Source organism: Arabidopsis thaliana, assembly GCF_000001735.4.
Source record: "Arabidopsis thaliana chromosome 1 sequence".
NCBI classification, from domain to species: domain Eukaryota; kingdom Viridiplantae; phylum Streptophyta; class Magnoliopsida; order Brassicales; family Brassicaceae; genus Arabidopsis; species Arabidopsis thaliana.
In genome coordinates, this window is record NC_003070.9 from 4955722 (window position 1) to 4976360 (window position 20639).

General features: G+C 37.0%; 7 protein-coding genes and 1 non-coding gene across 14 annotated transcripts; 2 read left to right on the top strand and 6 right to left on the bottom strand.

The window, feature by feature from the left end:
- Window positions 1–509: 509 nt before the first annotated feature.
- On the top strand, window positions 510–2355 carry AT1G14480 (Ankyrin repeat family protein). Of its 2 annotated transcripts, none has more exons than NM_101315.4 (2): window positions 510–1279; window positions 1439–2317. In NM_101315.4, the coding sequence occupies exons 1-2, from the start codon at window positions 683–685 to the stop codon at window positions 2165–2167; spliced, it is 1326 nt and encodes a 441-aa protein (NP_172900.2). In that variant the 5' UTR covers window positions 510–682; the 3' UTR covers window positions 2168–2317. The 2 variants fall into 2 exon arrangements, with proteins under 2 accessions (NP_172900.2, NP_001184993.1); NM_001198064.1 differs by having other exon boundaries at window positions 661–1150; window positions 1439–2355.
- Window positions 2356–2723: 368 nt separating this feature from the next.
- On the bottom strand, window positions 2724–3808 carry AT1G14490 (Putative AT-hook DNA-binding family protein; the record flags this gene model as incomplete). 2 transcript variants are annotated; one of them, NM_001332121.1, is made up of 1 exon in its annotated part: window positions 2724–3808. In NM_001332121.1, one exon carries the CDS (start codon window positions 3659–3661, stop codon window positions 2984–2986), a length of 678 nt encoding a protein of 225 aa, NP_001321512.1. In that variant the 3' UTR covers window positions 2724–2983. The 2 variants fall into 2 exon arrangements, with proteins under 2 accessions (NP_001321512.1, NP_172901.1); NM_101316.3 differs by having other exon boundaries at window positions 2792–3604.
- Window positions 3809–4586: 778 nt separating this feature from the next.
- Window positions 4587–6079, top strand: AT1G14500 (Ankyrin repeat family protein). Its single transcript, NM_101317.2, has 2 exons — window positions 4587–5250; window positions 5346–6079. Exons 1-2 carry the CDS (start codon window positions 4654–4656, stop codon window positions 6057–6059), a joined length of 1311 nt encoding a protein of 436 aa, NP_172902.1. The 5' UTR covers window positions 4587–4653; the 3' UTR covers window positions 6060–6079.
- On the bottom strand, window positions 5873–8794 carry AL7 (alfin-like 7). Its single transcript, NM_101318.4, has 5 exons — window positions 8337–8794; window positions 8089–8121; window positions 7345–7573; window positions 6818–6944; window positions 5873–6722 (listed from the first exon to the last, which is right to left on the bottom strand). The coding sequence occupies exons 1-5, from the start codon at window positions 8431–8433 to the stop codon at window positions 6450–6452; spliced, it is 759 nt and encodes a 252-aa protein (NP_172903.1). The 5' UTR covers window positions 8434–8794; the 3' UTR covers window positions 5873–6449.
- Window positions 8795–11088: 2294 nt separating this feature from the next.
- On the bottom strand, window positions 11089–11772 carry AT1G14518. Its single transcript, NR_143559.1, has 2 exons — window positions 11623–11772; window positions 11089–11543 (listed from the first exon to the last, which is right to left on the bottom strand). It is a non-coding gene; the product is annotated as an other RNA (non-coding RNA).
- A 640-nt stretch (window positions 11773–12412) lies between these two features.
- Window positions 12413–14590, bottom strand: MIOX1 (myo-inositol oxygenase 1). Of its 4 annotated transcripts, NM_101319.4 has the most exons (9): window positions 14440–14590; window positions 14197–14339; window positions 13970–14087; window positions 13610–13896; window positions 13409–13521; window positions 13196–13318; window positions 13040–13109; window positions 12780–12940; window positions 12413–12681 (listed from the first exon to the last, which is right to left on the bottom strand). In NM_101319.4, the coding sequence occupies exons 2-9, from the start codon at window positions 14231–14233 to the stop codon at window positions 12655–12657; spliced, it is 936 nt and encodes a 311-aa protein (NP_172904.2). In that variant the 5' UTR covers window positions 14234–14339; window positions 14440–14590; the 3' UTR covers window positions 12413–12654. The 4 variants fall into 4 exon arrangements, with proteins under 4 accessions (NP_172904.2, NP_001320937.1, NP_001154337.1 ...); NM_001332123.1 differs by having other exon boundaries at window positions 12421–12681; window positions 14197–14590; NM_001160865.1 differs by lacking the exon at window positions 14440–14590 and having other exon boundaries at window positions 12421–12681; window positions 13970–14081; window positions 14197–14286.
- A 546-nt stretch (window positions 14591–15136) lies between these two features.
- THH1 (tobamovirus multiplication-like protein (DUF1084)) lies at window positions 15137–18005 on the bottom strand. Of its 2 annotated transcripts, none has more exons than NM_001332124.1 (11): window positions 17712–18005; window positions 17445–17535; window positions 17313–17365; window positions 17128–17220; window positions 16981–17052; window positions 16735–16807; window positions 16602–16647; window positions 16277–16340; window positions 15927–16186; window positions 15672–15791; window positions 15137–15552 (listed from the first exon to the last, which is right to left on the bottom strand). In NM_001332124.1, the coding sequence occupies exons 1-9, from the start codon at window positions 17874–17876 to the stop codon at window positions 16106–16108; spliced, it is 738 nt and encodes a 245-aa protein (NP_001319003.1). In that variant the 5' UTR covers window positions 17877–18005; the 3' UTR covers window positions 15137–15552; window positions 15672–15791; window positions 15927–16105. The 2 variants fall into 2 exon arrangements, with proteins under 2 accessions (NP_001319003.1, NP_849661.1); NM_179330.4 differs by having other exon boundaries at window positions 15314–15791; window positions 15927–16004; window positions 16133–16186.
- Window positions 18006–18299: 294 nt separating this feature from the next.
- PER4 (Peroxidase superfamily protein) lies at window positions 18300–19984 on the bottom strand. Its single transcript, NM_101321.4, has 4 exons — window positions 19682–19984; window positions 19378–19569; window positions 18991–19156; window positions 18300–18903 (listed from the first exon to the last, which is right to left on the bottom strand). The coding sequence occupies exons 1-4, from the start codon at window positions 19877–19879 to the stop codon at window positions 18512–18514; spliced, it is 948 nt and encodes a 315-aa protein (NP_172906.1). The 5' UTR covers window positions 19880–19984; the 3' UTR covers window positions 18300–18511.
- Window positions 19985–20639: the final 655 nt, after the last annotated feature.

The window sequence follows — 20639 nt, forward strand, 5'->3', positions numbered from 1 at the left end:
AATCAGCCAAAGGTAGAATGTACAGTCCCTAAGAAATTGCCAATGGATGCACGCTCCTCAATGCCAGTCTTACATCAGGTGAGCATAATCTGTATTTGAATTGATTTAATATAAAGTTCAAAAAAATTTCCTTACAACCTAGGAAAAGGATAGAACCCAAAATTAAAACTAATACTAAAGTCCCACTCTTGTCAATGTAATAATATGGTCGTCTGGTTAGACCCCACTTTTTGCCTTTTTTTGTTTCTTTAGTTGCTTCTTCTCCCATTTAACATTCCGTGTGAATAGGATATCCTTAAAGTGGTTTCTATGTGATTTCTTGGGTCTTTTCTTTGTTATTTCTTACATGTGAGTGCTTCCCTAAAGTTCACTTTTGTTTTGTCTACCATTCTGTGTGGGTTCACTTATTTACTGGTTTTTGCTTCGAAGCTTCCTCCTGAAACTCCCAAGCTTGCCACTTTATTTTGTTTAAGAATGTGTATATAATCTGAATTGTGGGTTAGGGCAACGAAACCACAGTAGAAAACCAACATCTGCAGAAAGGAAACTATCTCCTGAAAAGAAAAACAAACTTCTTTGTTCCTGTTTATATTGTTCTCTTTCTCAATTATATCAGTTTTGCGGAGTTTCTATTATATAACTGTGTCTTGATCACTGAGTTTCTGCCTAAATTTTTTTTTCTATGGATTTGAGACTCCAACAAGCTGCTGAGTCTGGAAGCATCAATGAGTTGTATGCTCTTATTGATGAGAATCCATACATACTTGAGAACATTGATGCGGTGCCATTTGTGAGCACTCCCCTACATGTAGCTGCAGTTTTTGGAAACATAGAATTTGCCATGGAGATGCTGAATCTTAAGCCCTCTTTTGCCAGAAAGCTGAACACAAGCGGTTACAGTCCATTGCATCTCGCTGTGGAAAAGGAACAAAGCGACTTTGTCTCCCATATGCTCTGGCATGATGGTGGCCTGTCCCGTGTCAAAGGGAGAAATGGCGTCACGCCGTTCCATCTCTTAGTGATAAGGGGAGACGATGATCTTGTAGCAGAGTGCCTCATAACTTCCCCTGAATGTATTGAAGATGTGAACGTGGATCGCCAAAATGCTTTGCATCTAGCTGTGATGAATGATAGATTTGAAGTTCTCCAGGTTCTCACGGGATGGATCCAGAGAATGAGCCAAAAAGATGCTTACTATATCGAGAACCGAGTTCTGAATAAAAGGGATTTTGACTTCAACACGGCCTTGCACCTTGCAGCATATAAGAATGATCAGCAGGCAAGCTTTACTTTCTTTGAAATTCGTTTTTCAATATCATGTATCTGATTAGCTTCCATATCAATACTAAGTGATAATGAGTCAGGTGAAATATGATCATTATTAACTAAGATCTTTTTCAGTATGAGATGCTCTAATAGAACGATCAATTTCGTGCAGGCCTTGAAACTATTACTAAAATGCCGGTTGGTGGAGCCGAACCTAGTTAATATTGATGATTTAACATTCGTTGATATCTTAAGGACCCAGGGAGAGAACGCAGGTGGTGGGAACCTAGATTTGGAACAAGCTGTTATAAAAACTGGGTGTGTAGAGGCGGCTTCTATGCCAAAATTCAAGGAAGAGTCTGATTTGTTGAAATCACCAATCAATTTTATGACATACTATTCCACGTCCATGAAACGCATGAAGTCTTCCACTTCAGATCAAGATCGCGGAGCATTTCTGATTGTATGCACTTTGATAATAACAGCCACTTATCAGATGGCCCTCCAGCCTCCCGGAGGTGTACACCAATCTGAGAATGCGAATGCGAATGCGGGTTCTGTGGTGATGAAACAGACATTCTTCATCCTTCTTTGGATTTCCAACACCGTTGGTTTCTGCTGCGCTGTATTCTACACCTTTTGTCTCATACCACTCGGTCAGTTGTTTACGATATGGTTTTTTTATATAGGGACATGTCTGTGCATTTCTTATGCACTAGCAATGGCAGTAATCTCACCACACCCTCTAGTGTTTCTCTCTGCTACCTTTGCTCTCTTCCTTGTTTTTGCTCTCTATCTCTTGCTTGAAGCTTTCGTAGATACTTGGCGGAAGCATCGGACGGTGGTACCTAAGTCCCGATTCAGCTGGTTTTGGAAGGTTTTACAATATTATTATATCTGAAGAGAGGGCTTTAAGAATTCAAATGGTGTAACCCTTTCTTAAGAGTTGTGTAATGTAATGTTCCAAGTAGTAACTGGCTTATATAGATATTAAAAAAAAAGACTTGGTATGTTTATTGTTTAATGAGTTTCATCAGGCTTTCGGAGTTAATATTTGTTAATGATGGTTAACAAAATAAGTTGATGCTAAGAAGAAGAAACTAGTTTGCATAGAGAGAGTTATTAAGCACACAATTATTTTTGAGAAACAAAGAACGAACATAAATACGGCAACCAATCATCAGGCAAAGATGCAGCAACCCTTGTGACTTTTGTTAGTAATGTCATAATGTTCCAGGAAGAAAAGAAGCAAACCAGCTGCAATATAGAGAGTGTTTGTGATATCTTAGACATGTTCGTTGGTTTTAACTGTAATTCAAGTCTTACAATCCATTCTATTCCCAAGATTAGCTAAAATCTATGGTAGAGACCACCAAACCATGAGATGTCTTCTTGTTGGAGAAATCAATTAAACCATTATATTATACATTCAATCTCTGGAGCTCCAATAAACAATGCATAAGATTATACAAACGAAAAAACAACCATTAGAGACAGGCAAAAATTTGTATGATAAAATACAAAACTTGGGGATAGTCAAATCAAACTACAAATATGTGAAGTTTGACACTGCAGAAAAAGCTAAAGAAGAAGTGATAGAGAGATTAAAGAGTGAGTCAATTATGATATTACAAAGAATCTAAAAATGCAATCTTTTTGTTGATTCTTGATGATCTAAAGAAGAAGAAACCCTAGTTTGAACGAGATGGATTTGTGGTCAGTACGGCGATGGAGCTTTGGCGTTGGGATCCCAAATGACATCAGAGCCACCCACGTACATCGACTCTCCACCACCTCCAGAGACCGGCGGCGATTGTCCCTCCTCTTCCCCTTCCGCCGAGTTTCTTTGCTCTTCCTCCGTAGCAGGTAACCGGTGATAGGAAGGGTTCTTGAAACTAGTGGCGACGAAGTAAACAGTTCCGGCGGCAACGAGAGGACCAGCGACGAATCCACCGATGACTTTCCCCTGAGGTCCGGCGAGAGAGACGGTGAAGAAATTGGAGACGGGAGGGGACAAGGAGGTAGGAGGTAGAGGAGGGAGGAAAGTGGCGGAGACAGAGAGAAGATCGAACTTTCCGTGGAAAGTAATGGTTGAGCCAGGAGCTGCCGGAGAAGGCTGACGCAAAGTGACATCAGCAACGGAGCCTGAGCCACTGAGGACGCAAAAGCCGATGGCTTTACCGCGGCAGAAACGGTTTAGGGCTTCAACGACATCGTTTCCGGATGGCACTTCGAGGATGTAAGGACTCATAGGAGGGTCAATGGTGACAAAGATTGGAGCTTTAGGTTTGTTTTTGGAACCTCGAGGTCTGCCACGTGGACGCCCGACGGTTTCCATGGAGGGAGAGGAGGGAGAGAGGTGCAAGTGTCGCTGTGTAGGGAGCTTCGACAACATTTAATCTTTTGGAATTTTGTGTTAATAAAGATGCAGAGAGAGGTTTGGTTGGTATATATGAGATGTACTGTATGTATAAAGACGACTAGTCTAATCCTTTTGGGAATATACTCGATGGGCCTTTCAAAGCAACAAACTTTAATAAACCCACTCATTACTTTAGAGTTTAGAATAAGTACGTTTCTGCCAGAAGCTCATTTTCTATGGATCCAAGGCCTCAACAGGCTGCTGAATCTGGTAGCATCGGTGACTTTTATGCTTTGATTAATGAGAGAATCCGTGCTTACTGTCAATCTTGAGGTAGAGTGTCGAGTAACTTTAATGTATCCAAAATGTGAGTGTTAATGGTCAGAATGCTCTGTGATATGAAAAATAGATTTGAACTTGTCCAAGTCCTTACCGGATGAATCCGGTAAATGAGGCAAAGAGAGGCTCTCTCTACCGAGTATGCATGCCTTACTGGTTCTCTCTGTTTGCTTTCCCTTGTACCTGCTTTTTCCTCTCCATATCTTGATGGAAGCTTTCGTAAGCAGTGGTGACAGTTTGATACAACAACTCAGAGGACTTTGAGAATGCAGAGGTGCAAACATTAAAAATATGTTATGTCCCTTCTGACTTCTTCTTCTTGTATCATAATAATGTTGTAATTATAGGTAGTTTGTTTCTATATACATGTTAGTACGTTCAATATGCTTCATCAAGCGTGAGCCTTTGAAATTTGTGTTGTGAATGTCAAATCAAATGAGTGTGATACCATGAAGAAATATCCAGCTGCCATATAAAAGAGTCCCACTTGTTTTTAAATTGTCTCTTCTTCACATGTACATGTGGGTTCTTCGGTCTTTGAACTCTGTTTCTTTATTCTTTCTTACATTTGTTTGATGGTTCTAGGTAAAGACAATTTCTTTGTTGTCCTCTTGCTGAATTTAGATCACAAACATTTTTCTTGAATTCAGAGTTTTTCTGATCAAAAGCTCCCTCTCTCTCTCACCATGGATCCGAGACTACAACATGCTGCTGAAACCGGAAGCATCAATGACTTTTATGCTCTGATTGAGGAGAATCCTTACATTCTTGATAACATCAATGCCGTGCCATTTGTTAACACTCCGCTCCATGTAGCTGCAGCTTCTGACAACATTCCATTTGCCATGGAGATGCTGAATCTTAAGCCATCGTTTGCCAGAAAGCTGAACACAAGTGGCTACAGTCCATTGCATCTTGCTGTGGAAAAAGATCATAGAGAGTTTATAACATGGCTGCTTTGGCGTGATCCCGGACTTGTTCGCGTTAAAGGGAGAGAAGGAATCACACCTTTCCATCTCTTAGCGATTAGAGGAGACGTAAATCTTGTAGCAGAGTGTCTCAAGTATTGCCCTGTATGTATTCAAGATGTGAGTGTGAATGGCCATAACGCTCTTCACCTTGCTGTGATGAATGATAGATTTGAAATTCTTCAAGTCCTCACCGGTTGGCTCCAAAGAATGAGCCAAAAAGATTCTGCTTCCACCGAATCTGATTTCTTGAATAGAAAAGATTTAGCACACAACACGCCTTTGCATCTTGCAGCATATAAGGAAGATCATCAGGTATAGTTCTTAAAGCTACTAAACTTTTTTTAGTTTTGTATGTTTTCTGTCATGTTGTGTCAAAATTGGCCTGAGTATAAAAGATATGTATGCAGGCGGTAAAACTGCTGCTACAGTGTCAGCTGGTGAAACTGAACGAAGTAAATGCGGATGGTTTAACATTCCTTGATATCTTAAGAAACAATGGACAGAGTAGAGACTTGGATAAGGATTTGGAACAAGTTGTTGTAAAAACCGGGTGCAAGGAGGCGGCTTCTCTTCCGCAACTCGAGAAACCGTCTGATCAGTTTAAGTCACCAGTCACTTTCTTGGCTCATTGCTCCATTGGCATCAGACGCCTAAGGTCCGACACTTCAGAAGAAGGCCGTGCAGTCTTCTTGATTATATGTACTTTGATACTCACATCCACTTATCAAACTGCACTCCAGCCTCCAGGAGGTGTACACCAGTCCGAGGGTGGTGGTACCGCAGTAATGAAACAGACATTCTTCATCGTCCTTTGGGTTTCTAACACTATAGGCTTCTGTTGCGCTCTACTCTACACGTTTTGTCTCCTACCAATCGGTAGCTTGTTTACAACATGGTTCTTTTGGATTGGAGCGTCTCTGGGAGTTTCTTATGCGCTTGCTATGGCTATAATCTCACCCAACCCTCTATTGTTTCTTTGTGCGGCCTTTACCTTGTACCTGCTCTTTCCTATGTATCTCTTTATGGAAATTTTCATAGCCCTGAGGCTGAGCCATCTGAAGGCTGCAGTAAATCGAATGTTTGTTACATTTGTGAAACAGAGAGGGACTTTGAGAATCTAAAGATATAACCTCGACAAATTGTTATTGAATGTCATGTTCTATGAGGTAATCAGCTTAATGAGTTTCATCGGGAGCCAAAGTTTAAAACTTTTAAAGCAAGTGAGATACCGAGAAGAAGAAACCACTTGACATAGACTAGAGAGTGCTTAAAAGACAGAATTTTCTCAGAAACTTAAGACAAATTAGTCATAACATTTTAACATTAACAGCAAAAAAAAAGAAAAGAAAAGAGAAAGAGACATTACTAACTGTAAGCTGTCTCAATCCCATTAAAACTACGCAATCAGAAGCCTTTTGTTTCTTCTTCTTCCCACAGCTAAACTCTTGTACTGTCTTCTTAAACTGTGAAAACGTTTTCCTCTTTCACAGGCTCTAATGTTATTATCACTTTCAGGCTTTCATTTTCTTGCTGGTAGTGCAACTTGGGCATTTGTAATGTTTGATATGCTCAGCCTTTGCTGGTGTGATCTTCACGCATTTCCCATGGAACCATTTCTCGCAAGCATCACAACATATCCAGAACTCATCTCCTCCATAGTTGTCGCCACACGCACCACAAACAGCACCTTGCTCGTCATCTTCATCCTCATCTCCGCTCTCATCTTCTTTTCTTGGTGGAGGGGACATCTTTGAAGCCTTAGTGTGAGATTCAGAATGACGAGGCTGCATTAGAAAACAAAGGAGTAAGTAGAGATAAGAACCCAACACAGATACATGGACTGAGAGGGCGAAAAAAAAGAGAAAACAGAAGCTTCTACCTTGCCACCACTAGATTTGCTTCTGCTACTGTTGTGGTTAGCAGATTGATCCTTGGATTGCTTTGCATTGCCAGTTACAACCTCGAAAATGGTTGGGAGATCATTTATCATCTGGAAGAGCCTCTTCCTGAAAGGAATTAATAAGATCAGAGGCAAGATAACTAAACCATTTGAGTCTATAATATCAGAGAAAACAAACAATGTTACTTGGCTATTCAACAAACATGATCTTTGACCTAAATTCTTAAATCTCAATAAATTTTGGTTCAGCTTAGATGGAATTCAATACATTTGTAGGTTCACTTCTCTCTACTGAAGGAGAAAAAATGATGATCACTTCTTCAGGGTTGTTTCACAGAAACAGGATAACATGAGTTTAGTGTGCCAGAGATCGTCACTAGTATCTACAACAACAACTACACGGTGTTTGGATGCTAGAATTATGCAGCTACTATACTAGTCATTGAAGCTTTACCAAACAAGCAAAATTAACAAACACAGAACACTGAGCAGAGAAAGAAACTTACCTCTCATTCTTGCCAAATCCGAAACGTGCACCAAAGTAAAATGCAACAGAGATAAGCCATGAATCACTGTGAACTGCAACCAAAGAAATCCAGTCTTTTTCTTGCATTCCGTCCCTTGCGAAATTGATGCCTAACGCTGGTTCAGGAAGCTCAGGAGGGACCTCCTCAACGGGAAGATTAACCTCCCATGTCTCATTTGGAAGTCCATAAAGACACAAGTTTTCCTTCTCTGCATTAGCAAAAAACGTAATTCACTAAGAAGTCAAGAAGAGAAACCACAAAGAGAACTAACTTCATCTTAGGTACAAATCTCACAAACACTTAAAAAGTCTATAATCTGTTCAAACATCATGAACCAAAAAAACTGTTCAAACAGACAACAACTCTGACAGGAAGATAATCAAAGATATAACACCTAACAGAGGAGTCAACTAGAAAAAGGATCATAACAACAAGTCTACTGCAGATTAGATGTAATCAGGAAGAAGCTAACTAAAACAATCTAACAGAATTTAGAAAAACAAAAGCTGGGAACAAAAAGAATCCGTGAACAAACTCATGAAGCAAAAAAAACGCATGTCCAATTACAATCTCTTCCCTAATTCAGACCCGAAAGGAACTCTTGCACTGAAAAATCTTAACTTTAGCAAAAAAAAAAAAAACACATCTTCCTATAAACAAGATAAGAACCAATGCGTTAGGAAGCTATATACAAGACTTTAAATGGGTAACGAAATAACTCACCAGGGTCACACTGATGGTAAAACTTCTGTACATCTGCAAAACAAAACACACAACAAAAGAACATGAATAAACCCAAAACAGGAAGAAGAAAGCCAAAATCTTTTGGGGGTTTTTTTCTCAGGAAATTAAGAAAACCCAATTGAAGAAACGAGCACTAAACATATAAAAAAAACTCGCAAATCTACAGAAATCATCTAAGATTCGATCAAAAGAAACAGAGTAAATAGAGAAAGAGAGATCGAGCTGACCAGTAGAGAGAGCCTTGATGAGACCAGCTCTACGACCACGAAAGTCGCTAAAAACCTCTTCGACAGTGCGAGGTATAGGATGCTGAATTCCTTCCATAGTATTGCTTCAAAAGCCAAAGACTTTCACAGATGAGAATGAATCAGCCTCACCAAAGAATGCTTCCAAGTATCGAGATGCACTCAGAAACAAAAAAGCCAAGATCGGCTTTTTAGTTTTTCCTTTTGAGGGAATTTTGTATAGTTCGGGGGAGAGTGAAATCTATAAACTTTCGGAGGAATTTATTTCATTTGGGGAAATTGAGAAGAGAGAGCTGTGCTAAGAAAAAAAAACCCTAAAAACGAAAAGGAAAGGAGACAAAAGACAATTTGAGGGATTTGGAAGCATTGGAAGAATAGATTAAAGCGACAACATCTCAACTTTTTTTTTTTTTTTTTAAAGTCACAACCTGTATTTATCTATTTATTTAATTCACTCCAGAAATATAAAGTCGTTTTACTTTTCTTTTGTTTTGGGTCAATATTTATGTGCGCTTTTTTTTCCTGAGGCATGTTCTACAACGAACTGAAGTAATAATACAGTAAATTTCTGCCAGTTTTACTGTGATTAACGTTTAAGAACTGTACTATAATATCCATATCTGTCGATCAATATAATGGAAAGGCTAAAGATTAAAAAAAAATAATGATTTTAAACAAAATTGATGGTTTTACAATATTCTGTCATTAATCTCTAGTTAATAATGAGTTAAATTATACTACTAATAGTTAAAAAGAATGCTTCAAGCTTAATACCGTAGAGAGAGCGAGGGTCTTTATCTGATTTGTTTAATCGTTAATGTTTTTTGTTATTATTTTGGTTTTGTTTATACTACTGTTTTACATGTTTTTGTTAATTTTCATGTGAATTATATTCAAATCAAACTCTACAAAGCTTTAATACATAGAAGTTAGAACTACATTAGGATGGATGACTATGTATTTCCTATCTTTTTGCAGATTAGAATTTGCGGGTAAGTAAGTAAAATGAGGCGTTGATGCTTTTATCCTCAAAAGAACAATCAGTTGTTTTTATGAAGAAGAAAAAAAGAAGAAGAAGTTAGTCACAGTTGGGAGATACTTGACGTGTATCACAAGTTGTCAGATACTTAGCAGAAAGATTAATGGTATAACGTCGAAACCAAAGAAACATTTTGATCTTCATACCAATAATTAAGTTTCCGGATGTTGTCTAAGAATCAGTTTGCTCCATTTCACGTTTCGACCTTATTGACATGTTGAATCATCAGATGACACATGGAAATGATTTTAAAACAATATGTATTTGTTTGGTTTGCTCTTCATCATGGTCTAATGAGCTATTTGCATACAGCATTTTTTAACATGGTTGTCTAATTTGGGATGTAAGTGTCGTTCTTTTGTATAAAGTTGTTTGATGGAGTTTCGTATTGTTTGATTAATTAAAAGGTAGTTTAACTAATAAAATTTAAATATATTTACGAATAATTAGGATTAGGAACACATTCACGTACTTGCCACATTAATAAAAGTAGACTATTAACTTTGTAAACATGTTATTAATCAATATTAAAAATATGCTACTGTCACATGACTCGCCTTCCAAGTTAGCTAACTATTAGTTAACTTCTAATATGTACTTATTAGATATAATAAGTATAAGTTCGAATCAATCTATTGTAATACCAATGTGGAATGAATTCATAACAAACTATCTTTCTCTCAAGGTTCATTCGTAATAGATTCATAAACATTCGATGAATAATGTAGTATCAGCTGACCAGTCAACAATTTTTGTAAAATACTAAGGCAACAAAATCAAGCTGACTATTCAACAATGGGCCTAATCTCACGAAAACGCCCAATTTGAAATCAACGAAGCCCATAACGCAGTGGTCTTCTCCGTCCATCCACCTGAAGCCCACAATTGATTATGGAGATCATCATCCGAAATCTTCAACCAAATCATTTCAACACAAGGCCCTCAACCCCGAAATTCGATGAGAAAAACTTTTCAACATTTTGTCACTGAAATACGGTTCGCATAATATAATGGAGTTCGGGTAAACCTGGTCTGAAATTTGATTACGAAAGGGCTCACAAATGATTTTACTAGTCTTAGTTAATTAAGCTCGAGGATAATGGGGCAATAGTTGTAATTACAAAAGTTATGGGTCATATTTAAAACATAATAAAAATATAAGGACCATAAACTAAAAAGTTTCAGTGTATCTTGCATCACCGAGGCAAGTATGCCAGTAGCCTCTCCAAGCATTTCAACAATCTTTGCCTTCCACCCGAAGGAAAGCCAATCCTATAAAGAGGGACGAAATCAGATGTAACTTAGCTTGCACATCCCCGAAAACACCAATATTCTTAAAGATTCCACATTATTTCCTGAATAAAGAAGAACCAAAAGGAACATGGGGTTCCCTTACCTCGCCAACAAAAGTCAAGTAAGTACCAATATTAAGAGCACGCCCATGACAATTTTTGCTATCTTTTTATTTTTTTGTACGAATACTCTTCAGATCTTTTTCAGTTGATGTCAATCCAAACTTTAATCATGAGTCTATCACAATGTTGTTGAAGTACATAAAACAAGGATTTATAAACGAGTTAGGAGAATTTTAAACCACAAAAGTAACATAGTTTCACAGAATTGTATCAAAATATCATTATTGTTGTTATATGTATTCATGAAGTGAAAAAATATTAAAATCTTATAAATAATCAGTTTTATACACAAAAATATATAAATTGATATTTCGAGTTACAAATGAATCTAACCATAAAAATTGTAACTACATATTATGGATCTAATTTTCTTAACAATACAAGAATAAACAAATAGTAAATATAAATTAGCATAAAGAACAATCAATATAAATTTTTCTTAACAATTTTCACAACAAACCCACGCATAGCGTGGGTACTCATCTAGTACTATTAAATCCTAGATCATCTTGAATTTTTACTACATTCACCTGACCCCTACAGTCTTCCTAAATGTGAGAGAGAGGAATAACCAATTAAGGAGGGAGGGATAAGTTACGGGAAAAAGTAGCAAATGAACGCTAGAATGTATCTTACAACAAGATACCAAGGAGTCTCCTTTTGATGTAACAGAATCGTTAGAGACTTCTCTATCAAACTACCACCGTCCAACTCGATCATACAATCCAGTTTAGCCTGAAGTATAAGTGTAATGACAACATCAGAAAAGTAAGCGCACATGACATGATGCCAAGTTTACAAAAGCAATCTTTACCTTTTCCTCAACAAAAGCACCAAAAAGACCATTGTGTTTGCAGTCGAGGGGAGCTGCGGAACCAACTCTTCCGGATACCAAAACAAGGAGATTCGTGGTGTTTTTTGCAAGCAAATCATCTGAAAAAAACTAAAAAGGATTATATTAATCCAAAACCAATGCAGATGAAAAATAACCAGAAGTCGAATTATTAAACAAAAACATATACCTAACGATTTCAAGCCGTCCACACGGGTAATACGTCAGCCCAAAGAGTTAACTCTCCTGAGCCATCATAGGAAATAACACATTACAAATTGATTGATAAGGCGTTGCTAACATTCAAATATCGAAAAGGACTGGGAATGAGATTGACCTTTTAATTTTACGGCCAAAGAGATAACATAATGCACCAGCGAATGAAAGAAAAACAGTAGATTCCATCACCTACAAAATTAAACAAGAGTGCATCACACGATCGTTCCAGAGTTGATCTTAAAATTAAAATAAAAACAAAAACAAAAACTGAATTTTAATTTTGACATCAGCTTAGTCTAAGCTTATACTAGTGCTTTCAATTTTAATTTGCCTTTGGATTAAGGTCTTGTGACCTCTGCTTTTATTATATCTATTAGTATTAACTATTAGTCATTGACTTTATATGTGTATATGGGAAAAATACTAAAAGCCTAAAACAGTTGGCTGGTTCGGGTGTATCATTGAGAATTTTGAATTTTGATAACTCCTTCCTTGGATCATTGATGATAAAACTTATCTTCAATTCTAAATCCATTTACAAATTCAAGATTTTTTTTTTTTGTCTCATGGATGAAATAATCATGTGTTAAGTTCAACCGGAGTGTAACATCTCTAAAGTAACCCTTGCAGTGGCACAAACGAAACAACACTCTGTTTTATTCATCAAGGCATATCCGTTATCGCCTTTACATTTACACATGCATTTTTTTGTCACATTTTCTTTTTTGTTGAAAGGTTTTATTTTGGTCGCATTCTCTAATCCATTTTATTAGAAAGCTTTCTGCTTGTAGGGTTTCACCATTTTAGCTTGGACGGAAAATACTGCAAATAATATAATAAACACCGATTAAACTCGCCGGCATAGACCAAAGTTTGCTATATAAAATTTGAAAACACATTTTAAAGTATATACATACTACCTTGTTGGTAAGGGAGAGATAATATGGTTTCACTTCCTCAACGTTTACGCGGACTTTGCTTTTGCTGTAGAGATCATACTTGTTGAACACTTTAAGCCACTTCATGTTCTCTCTGTCTTCATTGTTCATCAAATGCTTGTATGCTTCTGATTTGTGAAGAGCTGCCAACCAAAAACAATAACAATAACCCGTAGTTTTATAATCTAGACTCATCTATTAACCAATAAATTCAAGCAAATCAGTCTTTGTGTTTCAAATACCGTAGAACGAATGGTATCTGATGATGAAAAGACCGGCTGATGGTAAAGTAGTTTGATTCTCCTTCGCAACCTGTGAAATTCAGTTATGTACATCATATAGATTATTCTTACATGTCGGTAAATCATAAACACATGTTGAGATTGTAATGAACTTACAAGGTACATGTAATCATCATGTCCCCAAGACATTAACACATTGTCGAGCCCACAGCCTTCAGTGTATATCCCATACTTAGAGTTGTAACTCGGGTTATCATAGTCTGGATTCTCCTTGAAGTACTACATCAAGAAACCCGCAATGGAATCAATTTTTCATATGTTTTGAAACTCAAACAAAGTTTTTAAATTGTGTTTAAGGACCTTATGTACCTTGTGGTGAACAATAGATTCATCAAAAGCACATCCCACTGGAAATGTATCACCGACGACAGCCCACTGAGGGAGCTCACCAAATGAAGAGTGAAGAAGAACTTTTCCAAGATCTGATTCACATACACACCAAACACAAAATCATTAAACCGGTAAACGATATTTTAACGTGATCAAACCGAATCAGGGAGTATAATTTACCGTGGATAAGACCGGTCAGATGGAGCCAGTCTTCATCAGGGTAATCTTTTCTGATGGCTTCAGCTGTCTGAAGCAGATGCTCGATCTGAGGTTCGTCCAAATCAGGATCACTCTCGTCGATAAACTCATTCAGAAGCTCGCAACATTCCCAAATGCTCATCTCCGTACGATTTAGCTTCTCGTATTCTTCTCTCATCTTCCTCACGAAATCAACGGTTTGGCCAATGTGATTGACTCTGTAAAATTCCTCAACACCTCTTCTCCTTTCACTCTCAGCATCATAATCCCTTTCATGACAACAACACAAGTAAATAAAGATTAAAGATTTGATCTTGCAATCTCTGATGTGGATATATCTACCTGAAGGTGCGACCAAAAGAGTTGGTGTGAGGAGCCTCGAAACCTGCATCTAACACCAACTCTGTTTCTTCCTCTTTACCATTCCCCTGATTCTTCTCTACAATCTCATCTCCTGCATCTAAAGTAACTCAAACTCAATCATCAAATAAATCTATAATAAGATCATTTCAAAACAGAGCATAGAGAAAGAAAGATCCAAAGTAAAACGAGTACAAAGGATCACGAACCGTTCTGATCAGAGTGGCGATCTATGAGAATAGTCATGGAGATTCTTCAGATCCAGAGAAACCAAAACTAGGGTTTTGTTGTTGGGTGATGACGGCAAAATGGAGAAAGGAAAATGATGGTTTAAATAGGTGAAAAGCGAGCCCTGAAGTGGGAATAAAGGAAGAAGTGAGTCCTTGGCCATATTTTCATCAGAAGGACTCTCAAAGTGTCCTTCTATGGCAAAATATGCAAAAAAATCTCACCTTTTTTATTGGAATAGGGTTCATGCAGAGAAAACAGAAAGGCTAAGAAACAGCTGTAACCGTTTAGATGAGTTAGATAACGACTTGGCGCGTCATTAATCTTTTTAAAATATGATATTTGCGTACGCGTCAGACTTTTTTAATCCACTAATTATTAACTACAAATTTTGAATTTGTTATTCTATTTCACAACAGTCCGACTTCAAAACCACTTCTATGTTGAGTAATAATAAATATCTGCTGATTATTTTACACGTGTGAAGACTATTAGCCGTAGAAAGATCACACAAAAGAGAAGAAGAAGAAGAAATCACGTCACTTTTATAGTGGGATCTACATGACGTGGCTTCATAAATGACAATTTTGTTTTCTATGATCCGATGGTGTCTCTGAGTGTTGTAGAGTATAGACGACAAAAAAATTAAAAGAGGAAGACGTCTTCCACATTTGTATTTTCTTACAATTCCGTGACCAAACAAACAATCCCACAATTTTAAGTCGAGATTCACGGTTTCTGTTGTCTCTAATTTAAATTCATATTACAACAAAATTCATCTAATAGACATGTATTGTATTGTATCAGCTCTCTTTTAGAGTTTTCTCTCTTTAACGATTAAGCAGACTTCATTTAGAATTGAACAAAATTTTGTTTACATAAATTCTCATGGCAGACAAAATGAAGAAAAATCATAAAATACCGATTGTAATTAATTAATAATAACCGAAATTAGTACGTGCAGATATCACCTAACTTTCAATTAACCAAGTGGAAAAGACCGGTAGAGAAAAGACCAACCAGTCAACAAATGACTATTTGCATTTCTTAAAAAACTACTTCGTATGAACTGACAACAAGCCAATGTCCATAATATATCATCAAAATACCAATTGTTCTTCCGTCTCAGAAGTCAGAACCAGAAGCTGGATATCTCAGTAACTATGATTCTATCATTCTCACACCAAACTACTTTGAATCAGTATAAACAAGAGAGACTTATACTAATCAACCGCATTGAATTAGTTAGAGAGAAATCACAATCCATTGTTCTGAAACCCCTTACAATTTACACTTTTGTCTATGAAAGAAACATGAACCCCTCGGTTTACCGGTACCTACACAATATTAACTTCCGGTTTTAACCAAAAAAAAAGAAAGACAGTTTATCTTTTGACCCCTTTTTCAGCTGTTTCTTATGTTTTTCTCTGTTATAGTATCATCCAGTAAAGGTTACCTCAGTGTTTCGATTCTCTGAACATGTTCATTGGATTTGATGGTACTGTGTGATACCGCGTTTTGGCGGAAGCTTTCTTAGGATAAAGAGGACCAGAGACGATGGCAATATCTCCACCAACTGTAAGTAAACAGAACACACTTTTTGTTTAGAGATTTTTAAAAGAAGCTTCATATTTAGATTCTAAGATTCACATAGTGTGTCTATATACACATGCACATATATGGTAGCTGAAGAGGTGAATGGAAAGCTTACCAAGTAATATATGAAGTTTAGGATTGGATGATCTAAGACATCAAGATCTGCTGCATCGTCAAACGCATCAAAGCACATCTAGACCATTAACAGAAGATGATATGAAAGATCTGGTTAGCTGTGGTTTCGGAGATCCACCAACACAGAGAATTCAATCAACAAGATATGGTCTAATGGTATCAATAGTATGATGTGTATATCTTTACCATGATACATCTGATGAGGAAACATGTAAAGCATATGGTTGTCACGTAGCCAACCTGCAATTCGTACAACACATAAAGGGGGTAAGGATCCAAGAAACGGAATTTAAAGATCGGGGTAACTTTGGTTTAATATTCAAGGTTCACCTCTTGTAGCTTCTTGCGCCGCCCTTTAGACTCTACTGGAAATCGTTGCAGCATCAGGAAAAGCCTGCAAAGAAATAATCATCAAAGACGATAAATCAAGGCGACTTCATGAGAAACTTCCTTCATAACAGAAATGATATATGATAAATCCTGATATGGTACAAAAAGGATCTTGTCTAGCTAGCAACCAGTGGAGGGCAGGAATCCTAGTTTTCCAAATGATATCATCAACTCATTTGTGGCAGGAAAACATGTGGCAGCAGGTAACAAGCGTTTAAACTAAGCTACCATCATCGTGTAGCATATGCAAGTGCAACATACTTACCTTCCTCCATATAATAAAAAGCCAAGGGCCGCAAACAATGAGACACCTGCAATATACATTCACAAGAGATGAGACATAGAGTGCATTAAAAAAATCAATCTCTGTGTAAAATGATCTATACTTCAAACTATACCTGCAAAGAACATCTTAGAAATGATTACCATAAGGTGAACAGGCTTCCACCACAAAACCAACCAAAGAGCAATCTGAAATTAATACATTCAAATGAAAGATTAAAGCTAAGGAACCCACAACACAAATGGATCGTAAGGAAATTCAATAAGAAGCTCAGGCCCACAGGTCCACCAAGTTCAAGGTTAACTCTAAACTTTGAAAATTTCTCAGATATTACAAAGGCCAAATAGGTAGTTAGTTTCACCTGAATTACGTATACAACTGCATTAATTGTGAAGAAACTTGGCCTCAGTCCATCAGTCGATACAGCACGTGCCTGCCAAGATAGAGTAAATATCAACAACAATGCAGGAAAAACTAAATTGAAAATATATACAGAATCAAGGTTTACCTGGTAGTAAATCTCTGCCCAAAAGAGAACCAGAAGCGCATATGTAGTGAAGAAAGCAAGACTTGGAATATCAAGTAAGATATGTTGCAGAATCTACAAGAAAAACCGAACGATACTTGCAAGTTTAGAAATTTCAAATAGACCATCAATGAGGCTAAATCACAATATCAATAGAAACACCAAACCTCTGGCTGCATGTTCTGTGCATCTCGCCGGAAGAGAAAAACCAGAGCTCGAACTACAAAGAAGAAGACGAGCCAATCAACAAAAGATACACAAAACAAAATCAAAAACTAACAAGAGACAAACAAACCCACCTCCGTTAACCATGAAATTGAGAAAATGAAAGACCTTCTGCGTCGTCCAGCCATATTCTGGAACTCTCAATTGTATTCTTACCAATTGAATCTACAAAAAAACAAATGAAACTTTAATCAATTTAGGGTTTTTTTCTCTAATCAACACTCCATACAACAACTATTTCCTCAATTTCATATCCTTAAATGCCTAATCTTCCGATTCCAAATCAACACATTCCCTAATTCCAATCCCAATTCAAAACCAGAAGGACAAGTAAACGGTACCACAGCAATGACGGAAACGATTCCATATAGAACAGCAAGAACATGGAAGATACGATCCTGCCACACCGGAGATTCATTCACATCCCACCACCAATTCTTACCCTCCTTCAAATTAAACGCTACGATTGCTGAAGATGACATCATTTCCAAGCCGCCGCTTCTCATCTCCACGAAAAAAACACATACAAAGATTCAAATTCCTTATAGATTTAGCTTCGATCACCAAAAAGAGAATCGATCGAATCACTTCTCCTCTCTCCTTCTCCTTCCTAGATTTTTATTTTATTTTTCTTCCATTTTTTTTTGTTTTAAGGTATTTATAGTATTACCCGAAATAAGATTTGAGACCGGCCGTGACAGGGAATACTTAGAATGACGTGGAAGAAACTGAAGAGGAGATTGAAAAAGTAACCGGATATAGCCGGTGGTTCTCTCCGTGTGGAGATGTTCTGGTGACCGACACGCAACGTTGTTATCATAGTTCCACGTGTATGTATACGTGGATAAATTAATGCTAGCTGGACTTTTTAATGAACTTTAGAGAGATTGTGACTAATTTAACAATGACGAAACTAATAAAAAATGCTATGGATTTAATTATTAACACTTTCCTTGGTACCTTATATATTCCAAAATATTTATTATTCCATATATTCAAATAACAAACGAATTATCGCTGCAGGAATTTTAGTTACACACAATTACAAAAATGAATCAAATGGGGTATACACGTAAATATAATAACATGAATTTTCAAGGTTCGAACTTTTCTCGTTGAAGACAAGTAGGTAATAACTCTTTTAATTAACGGCACTGCAGATTCTTCGGATTTGTCCATCTGAACCAGTGAGTGTCTGAATATCTCCCATTTTGATCATTGCAGCTGAGAAATCAGACGCAAATCGTGATGGATTTCTGCTGTACTCCGTCACTATACTATCTGTAGAAGCTCCGGTTCCGAACAAAACTTGATCGCTTTCTAAAAGTCCTTTCTTCTGCATCAAGTTTCTGTAATAGTTATTGTCGAACGAGTTTGGTGTCACTTGATCTAAAGGTGCTAGAGTCGTATCTCCACCGTTGACCGGACAACGACGCTTACGGGTACTGGAGAATCCCGCGTCAATGTCACTCGAGTTATCGTAAAGCCTACCTTTGAACGTGAGGCATTGAGCTTGCCCTAATGTGTGAGCTCCTGTAAATAGGGTTAACTTGTGTCACAAGAAAGGTTTTAAATGGCAAGAAATTAGTGACCAAAAGTGTGTTTTACGGGGTGACTGACCTGAGAGAGCGACGAGGTCTCTTGTGTTGAGTCCTTTTCGAAGGAAGAGTTCAGAGAGATCGTTGAGGCTAGCCCTGAAGTTGGGGAGATCCCTGTCTGCGATAGCCCTAAACGCGTTGGTGGAATCTCTTCGACCAACCTTCACATCATATCTTGGACCTCCGACCTATTGATGATACCAAAATTTACATATTCAAGAATTAATTAGAACTATGATTAATCAAATTTGCAACCGTAAACTTATAACATTTACATGACATTTTACGTCAGAGAAGTAAATATTATATTACTTGAAAAAGTTTAAAGTAGTAGTTGAATATATAAATATGTACATGTTTGGATTAATAATCAAGATATATGTATATAAAGATGGATATAGAGACTAACATATTCAGAAGCATCTCTAGCAGCAACGGCAATAATATCAGCGCAAGAAACAACGCCGGGACAAACACTCTCTACAGCTGATTTGGCTTGATCGATAACTTCAAATCCTCTTGCCGATTGAAAATTTGCCAATGAATCTCTCTCACTCTCCATGGTGGGAGTTGCCACGAGCATGACCGATGCATCACAACCCTACAAATTAAAAAAAAAAAAAAAAAAATATATAAAGTTTAGAGCAGTCCATAAAACACATATATGTATGGACACACACACACATGTTGAATCAAATGTTTTAAGTACATACATTAACGAAGCAGTCGTGGAAATGGAGACGGATGAGAGAAGCAGCCATTCTACGTTCACGGCTGATTGCGGTTCGGATTGAAGATCGGATGGTGGAGAGAGCGTTTTGACAAGTTTGGTCGTAGAAAGTAGGAGAAAGTTGTGCTTGACTGAAACAACACAAACTCAACAACAATACAAGAATCTTGAAGATCGCCATTTAGCTTATTACAAGAGACTTTTGTTTGTAAATTTTTTTAGTAATGAAAAGAATTTCGTAAGAGCTAATTGAGAAGTGATTTAATGAATTGAAGAAACTTGATGTGAGTTTTCGAAATGGGACGAAATACGTCTTATATATATAGGAGCGAAATAAGTAACCAATCATGGTCACTTTTTTCTGCGATAGCGCGTAGACACCACCCGACGACCTTTTCCAATAGTTGCCTTTTCTCCTTTAATATGGCACCTAATATCTTTGTCTACATAATAATTATTATTGGATAAGAGTTAACTATTTTTAGAAACGATTACATTCTCATATTGGATTTAGCAATCTGAAATTATATAATAAGTTTCTGCGATGATTATTGAACTCTCATAAAAATTTATTTTGATAAAGAACTAAATCTTTTATTGGATTGAACAATCTTAATTTGTACATTATAGATATTCGTTTTCAACAAAAGAGTGTTTGTTCGGGGTATTTGATTATTTCGCTTTCTATTTTCAACTCTTGCAATTACTTGACATTTGCATTAACGAAAAAACTGAAATAATAAAGTATCCGAATTTGGTTTAGATTTTGTTGAAGCTGGCCTACGTTGACCAAACCATAACTTAATAATTAAAACCGTTACGCTTACGCGGAATTTTGAAAATTGACTTTTGACTTTTATAAAATAGTCAGAAAGAATCTTTCGTAAGGATAATGTGATGTAACATTGTCCATACCGTAACCACTAGCCACAAGTGCTTCT